Here is an 8,705-nt window from a genome sequence, read left to right as displayed (position 1 = left end):
TGAGACAAAGTATATGTGAACTGCTGTATGAAAAGTGAATTTACTCTGTAAATCTTCACCCAAATCCTAATTAAAAAAAAAAAAAAGAAATTGCTAAAAAAAAAAAATTATTCTAACGTTCCTCAAGGGAAAAACTAGGGGCAAATTTAGGGGCCCTAATTTATGTCATAAATAGACTATCAAGCATAACCCAAACAGCAGAAGATAAACTAGATGAATGAGACCTTCTAAAATTTAAATTTTTATGTGCTTCAAAAGGGTCAAAAGAGAACCCACATATTGGGAAGAAATATTCAGCAATCACATATCTGACAAGGAACTTCTCTCTAAAATTTATAGAAAACTCCAGCACCTCAACAACAAAAAGACAAAACAATCCAATTAAAAAGTGGGCAGAAGACATAAATAGACACTTCACCAAAGAGGATATTCAGGCAGCCAACAAACACATGAAGAAATGTTCATAATCATTAGCCATTAGAGAGATGTAAATCAAAACAACAATGAGATACCATCTGGCCCCAGCACTAATAGCAAAGTTCAACAAGACAGAAAATAACAAATGCTGACAAGGGTGTGGAGAGAATGGGACTCATACACTGCTGGTGGGAATGTCAAATGGTATAATCACTGTGGAAAACAGTATGGTGATTCCTTAAAAAGCTGGAATTAGAAATACTATTTGACCCAGCAATCCCTTTACTCAGTATATATCCTAAAGAAGTGAGAGCTGGGACAAAAACATATGTGCACACCTATGTTCATCACAGTACTATTTACAACCTCAAAAAGATAGAAACAACCTAGGTGCCCATCAGCAGAAGGAGGGATTACCAAACTATGGTACATACGCACAATGGAATACTATGCAACCCTAAAGAATAATATAGAATCTGTAAAACACCACATAATGTGGATGAACTTAGCTAAGTGAAATAAGTCAATCACAGAAATAATAAAAATTGTATTAGTCCACTATTGTAAAAAGTCAAGGAAAGGTTTATATATGGAAGGAAACTCTTTGTTGGTTCCCGGGGGAGGGGAGGAAACACTGCAAAAAAAAAAAAAATTAAATAATTAACAACAAAAAAAATCATTCTATGTAGATTTTAGTCCATGGAGAACAGAACGAGATGGCCAGATTGAAAGCAGCCCTGATACGAGAATATGAAGATAATGATGAAGTTCACATAGAGGTTCATAATCCTCGGAATACAGAAGCAGTGACCTTAAACTTCAGAGGAGAAAAACTAGCAAAGGTAAAACCCTATGTTTCTTACTTTATCCATATCTTTTCTTTATGAAAGTATATGTTATTGTTGCTGTTAGCTCCATTGAGTTGGCTCCTGACTCATAGTGACCCTATATGTTAACAGAGTAGAACTACTCCATAGGGGTTTTTTTTTTTGGCTGTTATCTTTATGGAAGCATTACCAAGCATCTTCTTCTGTGGAGCCACTGGGTGAGTTCGAACTGCCAACCTCTCAGTTAGCGTCCATTTACCACCCTTTCTGTTAGCTGCCAGTCTAACCACTTGCACTACCCAAACATCTATGAAAGTTACATGTCGTAAGAAAGTAGACCTCTTTCAATCAAATTTAGAAAATATGGTTGATGATTTCTCTCTACTAAGTACACTACAAGAATTGTATCCTTATAACTTTTCAGATTTCTTCAGGTTCTACTAATTCATTTCTTCACGTGGAAAATTTTTCAAATAGGTTAGAACTTAACGCAGTTCAATTTGATAGGTCTTTAATTCACATCCCCACTTAATTCACATCCCCACTTTTTTCTCCTTTTCATACCTGAGGATGAGTATTCCTTACTGTTTTTTATTATATCCAATATAGGTTGGGATTTTTTTTTTTTTTTTTAATAATACTTTATTGTGTTTTTGTGGAAGTTTACATAGCAACTAGGTTCACATTTGAAACTTCAGAGATTGCCCAATGATACTAGGTAATTTTTCATAATGTGTCAGCATTCACTTTAATTGTGTTCTGATTGTTCCATTTCCCTGCCCATCTCATCTTTGCTTTAGACTAAATGTTGATCTTTTGGACTCATACAGATGCTTTTTTTAGTAGAGCACAAATGTTACAGGTAATGTCCTTTATTTTGTGTGTCACACCACTTTTCTTCTAAAAGGTGATATCTGGGGATAGTTCTGGTTCAAGATTTAAAGAGTGTCTCAGGGCTGTGGTCAACAGGGAGTCCTCTGGTCTCAAGTGGTTCAGTTAGTCTAGACTTTTTTTAGAATTTGAGTGTTATTCTACATTTTTCTCCAATTCTATCTTAGTCATCTATTGTGACCCTGGTCAGATTGATTGGTGGTGGTGGTGATTGTTAGGTACCATCAAGTCATCTCTGACTCACAGCAACCCTGTGCTCAACAGAATGAAACACCACCCAATCCTGTGTCAGCCTCACAATTCCTACCATACCTGAGCCCATCGCTGTAGCCACCATGTCAGTCCATCTCGTTGAAGGCCTTCTCCTCACTTGCTGACCCTCCACCTTACCAAGCATGACATCCTTCTCCAGAGAATGGTCCCTTCTGACAACATGACCAAAGTAGATGAGACGAAGTCTGGCCATTCTCACTTTCAGGGAATGTTATGGCTGTACTTATTCCAGGACAGGTTTGTTAGTTCTTTTAGCAGTCCATGGTACTTTCAGCATTCTTCACCAACTTCACAATTCAAAAGCATCAAGTCTTCTTTGGTCTTCCTTATTCGTTGTCTAGCTCTCACATGCATATGAGATGATTGAAAATACTATGACTTGGGTGACGTGCATCTTAGTCTTGAAGGAGGTGTTTTGCAACAGATTTGCCCAGTGAGATGCATCTTTTGATGCCTTTACTGCTGTTTCCATTGGTGTTGATTATAGAACCAAGTAATCTGAAGTGTTTGACAACTTCAGTGTTTTCTCCATTTATCGTGATGCTGCTTATTGGTCCAATTGTGAGGATTTTTGTTTTCTTTACATTGAGGTATAATCCATGCCTAAGGCACTTGACTGCTAACCAGAGGGCTGCCGGTTCAAACCCACCAGCCACTCCTCAGAGGGAAGGTTGGGCAATCTACTTCTGTAGTGATACCGCCTCAGAAACCCAAGGAGGCATCACTGTGAGTCTGGTCTGACTTCAATGGCACCTAACAACAACAACAATCCGTACTACAGACTGTAGTCTTTAATCTTCATCAGTAAGTGCTCCAAGTTGTCCTCACTTTCAGCAAGCAAAGTTGTGTGGTCTGTGTATCTCAGGTTGTTAATGAGTCTTCCTCCAATCCTGATGTCATGTTCTTCATGTAATCCAGCGTCTTGGATTATTTGCTCATCATACAGATTGAATAAGTATGGTGAATGGGTGCAACCCTAACGCACTCCCTTCCTGGTTTTACATATGCAGTATGCCCTTGTTCTGTTGGAATGACAGCTTCCTGGTCTGTGTACAGGTTCTTCATGAGTACAATTAAGTTTTCTGGAATTCCCATTCTTTTCAGTGTTATCTACAATTTGTTATAATCCACATAATCAAATGCCTATGCATAGTCAATAAAATACAGGTAAACATCTTTCTGATATTCTTTGCTTTCAGCCAGGATCCATCTGACATCAGCTATGATATCCCTTACTTCACGTTCCTTTCTGAATCCAGCTTGCATTTCTGGAAATTCTCTGTCAATATACTACTGCAACCATTTTTTAATTATCTTCAGTAAGATTTTACTTGCATGTGATATTAATGATATTGTTCAATAATTTCCACATTCTGTGGGATCACCTTTCTTTGGAATGGGTACAAATACAGATCTCTTCCAGTCAGATAGCCAGGGAGCTGTCTTCCAAATGTCTTGGCATAGCCGAGTGAGTGCTTCTAGTGGGGCATCTGTTTGTTGAAACATCTCAGTGGGTATCCTGTCAGTTCCTGGAGTCTTGTTTGTCACCAGTTTCTTCAATGCAGCTTTGATTCTTTTTTCATTACTATTGGTTCTTGATCATATGCCACCTCCTGAAATGATGATCATCTACCAGTTCTTTTTGGTGTAGTGACTATGTGTATTCCATCCATCTTCTTTGAATGTTTACTGCATCATTCATTATAATAATTAACTTTGTCTTCTTGAGCTGCTCTTTAAAATCTTTTCAACTCTTTTATTTTGTCATTTCTTCCATTTGCTTTAGCTATTTTCCATTCAAGGGCAAGTTTCAGAGTCTGTTCTGACATCCATTTTGGTCTTTTCTTCCTGTCCTGTCTTTTTATTGACCTTTTGCTTTCTTTATGGATGATGATGTTCTTGATGCCATCCCACAGTTTCTCTGTTTTTCAGTCATTGGTGCTCAGTGTTCTTTAGATGGTCTCTAAATTCAGGAGGGATATAATCAAGGTCATATTTTGGCTCTTGTGGACTTCTTTTAATTGCCTTCTACTTCAACTTGAACTTGAATATGAACAGTTGATGGTCTGTTCCACAGTCAGCTCCTAGCCTTGTTTTGGCTAAAAATATTGAGCTTCTCCATTAGGAGCTCTTGTAGTGTAGTGCCTGAGGCACTTGACTGCTAACCAGAAGGCTGGCAGTTCAAAACCACCAGCCACTCCTCAGAAGGAAGTTGAGGCAATCTACTTCTGTAGTGATACTGCCTCAGAAACCCAAGAAGGGGTTGCTATGAGTCAAGTCCAACTCTACAGCCCATAAGAACAACATTGAGCTTCTCCATTATGTCTTGCCACAGATGTAGTCAGTCTGATTCCAGTGTACCCATCTGGCAAAGTTCATGTGTACAGCCACTGTTTGTGTTGTTGGAAAAATGTATTTGCAATGAATAAGTTGTTGGTCTTGAAGAATTCTATCATACAATTTCCAGTGTCATTTCTGTCACCGAGGTGATGGTTTTCCAACTACTGGTGATTCTTCTTTGTGTCCAACTTTTGCATTCCATTCACCAGTGATAATTAACACATCTTGATTGTGTATTCAGTCAAATTCAGACTGTAGATGTTGATTAAAAAATTTTCAATATCCTTATCTTTGGCTTTGGTGGTTGGTGCATAAATTTGAATAATAGTAGTGTTAACTGGTCTTCCTTGTAGGTGTATGATATTATCCTGTCACTGATGGCATTGTACTTCAGGATAGATCTTGATACATTTTGTGATGATGAAGTCCACGCCATTCTTTTTCAATTTCTAATTCCCAGCATAGTAGATAATATGATAATTTTATTCAAAATGACCAAAACCAATCCATTTCAACTCACTAATGCCTAGGATATCGATCTTTATGCATTCCATTTCATTTTTGAAAACTTCCAATTTTCCTAGATTCATACTAAGTACATTCCATGTTCTGATTATTAACGGATGTTTGCGGCTGTTTTTTCTCATCTTGAGATGTGCCACATCAACAAATGGAGGACCTGAAAGCTTTACTCCATCCACATCATTAAGGTCTGCTCTACTCTGAGGAGGCAGCTCTTCTCCAGTTGTATTTTGAGTGCCTTCCAGCTTGAGGGGCTCATCTTCTAGCACTGTATTGGACAGTATTTCAGGGCTATTCATAAAATTTTCCAGTAGTATATCAGACAGCGTTTCACTGCTATTCATCAGGTTTTCACTGGACAATACTTTGAGAAGCGAATGGCCTCTTGCTTCTTCTGAGTCTGTCCTAGTCTGGAAGCTCCACCAAAACCTGTCAGCTGGGTAACCCTACTGGCATTTGAAACACTGGTGGCATAGCCTCCAGCCTCATAGCAGCACTCAATCCACCATGGTATGACATACTGACAGGTAAGTTTGCCTCCCTTCGCTGTTCCAAACTTTTCCATTCATTTCCTGATCTCCCCCCTCTGCTAGCTTACCCGGCCTGCCCCAGGGATGCACCACAAAACACCTGCCTTCTGCTGGTCCCAAGGTGGCTTATTGTAACCTGTCCCTGGGCACTCCACACACACAAACACTCAACCTTGCACTGTGGTGGTAACCAGGCATTACCTAGTTTTTCTGGTCTCAGGGTAGTTGAGGTCATGGCTCGTGTAGGTTGTTAGCCTTGACTTGTTTCTTCTCGGAGATTTTGGTTATCTTCTCACTCTTTTGCTCCTAATGAATAGAAAACCAAAACCAAAAGCCCACTGCCATTGAGTCAGTTGGACTCACAGCTACCCCCATTGGGTTTTTAAGGCTATAAATCTTTACAGAAGTAGATTTCCTCATCTTTCTCCCATGGAGCAGCTAGTGGGTTTGAACCTCCAGCCTTCTGGTTAGCAGCCAAGTGCCTTACTTACTATGCCATCCTAGCTCCTTCTGATGATTAGAGACCAGCAGTTTTATCTTACATGGCTGCTCATAGCCTTAGCTGCTATTCACTTCACCAGGATGCAAAACTGAACTTTGTGAACTATATTATGCTAATTAATTGAGTTGCCCCATGAAACTGTGGTCCTAACCTTTGAAACCTGGAAAACCAATCTTGGAAGGTATTTCATTATGTCTGAGGAATATCTGCAGTAGTGTCTTTAAGGAAAGTATGTGTCAGTGCACAAATACCTGTATTTACACAATACGTTTAGATACCCTGTCTATTCTCACATATGTATACACCTATACCCACCCATTTATGTATATGCCTGTACCCATCCATATGTGATCCTAGACTTATTTTTTGATCTTTCTGGGAATTATTGCCATCTTATATGTGTCAAATTCTTCAGTACAGATATCCTTTACTCATAAACACTTCTTAATGACATCATTTATTTTGGTCATGCTGTGATCACTAAACCCACATTCAGTGCTACTTTTTCCATCTTCAAAAACAAGTATCTGTGATCTAAAGTGTGCTTCCCCCTCCTGTTATTTTTCCCCTGATAACCACTGTGAGCATCTCTCTTTATATATGTCTGTTCTCTTAAGGAGCTCTGGTGTCTTACTGGTTAAAGCATTTGACATCTAACCAAAAGGTCCATGGTTCAACTCACCGGCTGCTCCACATGAGAAAGATACGGCACTCTGCTTCCATAGAGACAGCCTCAGAAACCCTATGGGGCAGTTCTGCTCTGTCCTGTAGGGTTACTATGAGTCAGAATTGACTCAATAGTAGGGGTTTTGGTTTTGGAATGGCTTATGATCTTTTTATGTTTGTTGGCTGCTTAGATGTCCTCTTTTGTGAAGGTCCTGTGCATGTCTTTAATTTTCTTATTGTTTGGAAATATATACAGCAAAACATACACCAATTCAATATTTTCTACATGTACAATCTAATGACATTGATTACATTCTTTAAGTTCTGCAACCATTTTCACTCTGCTTTTCTGAGTTGTTCCACCTTCATTAACACAAAGTCACTGCCCCCTAAGATTCCTATCTAATCTTTCAAGTTGCTGGTGTTAACTTTGATTCCGTAAAGATCTTAAAAGAGCACAATGCCCAAGGCAGACATTCTTTACTAGGTAAGCTAAACTATTGGGTTTTTGGGGTTTTTTAATGCATTTTATTGAACTATAATTTATGTACAGTGAAATACACAAAACTAAAGTGACGTGGGTCAATGCTTTTTTTTGAGTTATTGAACTTTACTATAAGTATTAGCAATTAGATCTTTATCAGATGTGTCATTTTTAAAGATTTTAACCCAGTCTATAAGTTCTCTTTTTACTCTCAGATAACATCTTGTGATGAACATAAGGTTTTAATTTTTAAGAAGTCCTGTTTATTTTGTCTTCTACTCATGCATTTATATTTTTATTTGTTACCCTCTTTTACAAAAGATTAGGTTTCAAGTTTTTCTCCCAGGAATTTTATAGTTTTAGTTTTAACATTTAAGTCTGATCTATTTTGAGTTAGTTTTTGCGTATGGTGTGAGGAATGGGTCTTGTTTCATTTTTCTGCTGGTGGGTAATCAGTTTTGCCAGCACCATTTACTGACGAGACTGTTCCTGCCTCATTGAATGAATGGACTTTGTTGAAATCAGTTGTCCATAGATGACTGGATTTATTTCTCATTATTCAATTGTGTTCCAATGGTCTGTGTACCTGTCATTGAACCATTATGAGGCTGTTTTGATTACCATATCTGTATAGTATGCTTTGATGTCAGGGAGTGTGAGTCCTACTCGTTTGTTCTTCTTCAATATTATTGTGGTTATTTGAGGTTTCTTTCTGTTCCATATGAAGTTGGTAAATAGTTTTTCCATTTAGTAAAGAATATTGTCAGGGTTTTCATTGGTTGTGGGTATGTATATTCACTTTTGCCTGAACATACCTGACTATTCAGCCTGTCTACCTACCTATCCACCTGTAGATTGATGTTTGTTATTACTGATAATTCAGTATTGTGTATGTGAAATTGTTTGTTTTCTGTACTTCTTGTGCACCTCTCAATGTCTTCCTTTTCCTTAGTGTTATTGTGTTAGTCACTCACTTTTAACATATTGCCTTTTCCTTCACCCAAATCAATACTTGGTTCTTACCTATCTAGCAATTTTCCCTCCCTTCCCATCCCTGGTAACCAAGAAAGAAAGTTTCCTTCCATATATAAACCTTTCCTTGACTTTTTACAGTAGTGAACTAATACAATATTTGTCCTTCTATGATTGACAGATCATAATGAGCCAAAATATGATCTTGAATATATCCCTCCTGAATTTAGAGACCATCTAAAGAATAGATTTGATGCATTGAACACCAGGGACCGAAAACC

At 38.1% G+C, this 8,705-nt stretch overlaps 1 protein-coding gene across 1 annotated transcript in view; it reads left to right on the top strand.

The window, feature by feature from the left end:
• The window catches only part of CPSF3 (cleavage and polyadenylation specific factor 3), an 86,616-nt gene that overhangs the window by 28,082 nt on the left and 49,829 nt on the right, over nucleotides 1–8,705 (top strand). Inside the window, exon 11 of the mRNA XM_007935110.2 lies at nucleotides 1,107–1,259. Within this exon, the coding sequence (XP_007933301.1) occupies nucleotides 1,107–1,259 (153 nt within the window). The remainder of the gene's footprint in view (nucleotides 1–1,106; nucleotides 1,260–8,705) is intronic.

This window comes from Orycteropus afer, unplaced genomic scaffold (assembly GCF_000298275.1).
Source record: "Orycteropus afer afer isolate SDZICR_OR568_19922 unplaced genomic scaffold, OryAfe1.0 scaffold00025, whole genome shotgun sequence".
Lineage (NCBI taxonomy): Eukaryota > Metazoa > Chordata > Mammalia > Tubulidentata > Orycteropodidae > Orycteropus > Orycteropus afer.
The sequence above is the reverse complement of the archived record's forward strand: the minus strand, read 5'-3'. Positions and strand labels throughout refer to the sequence as shown.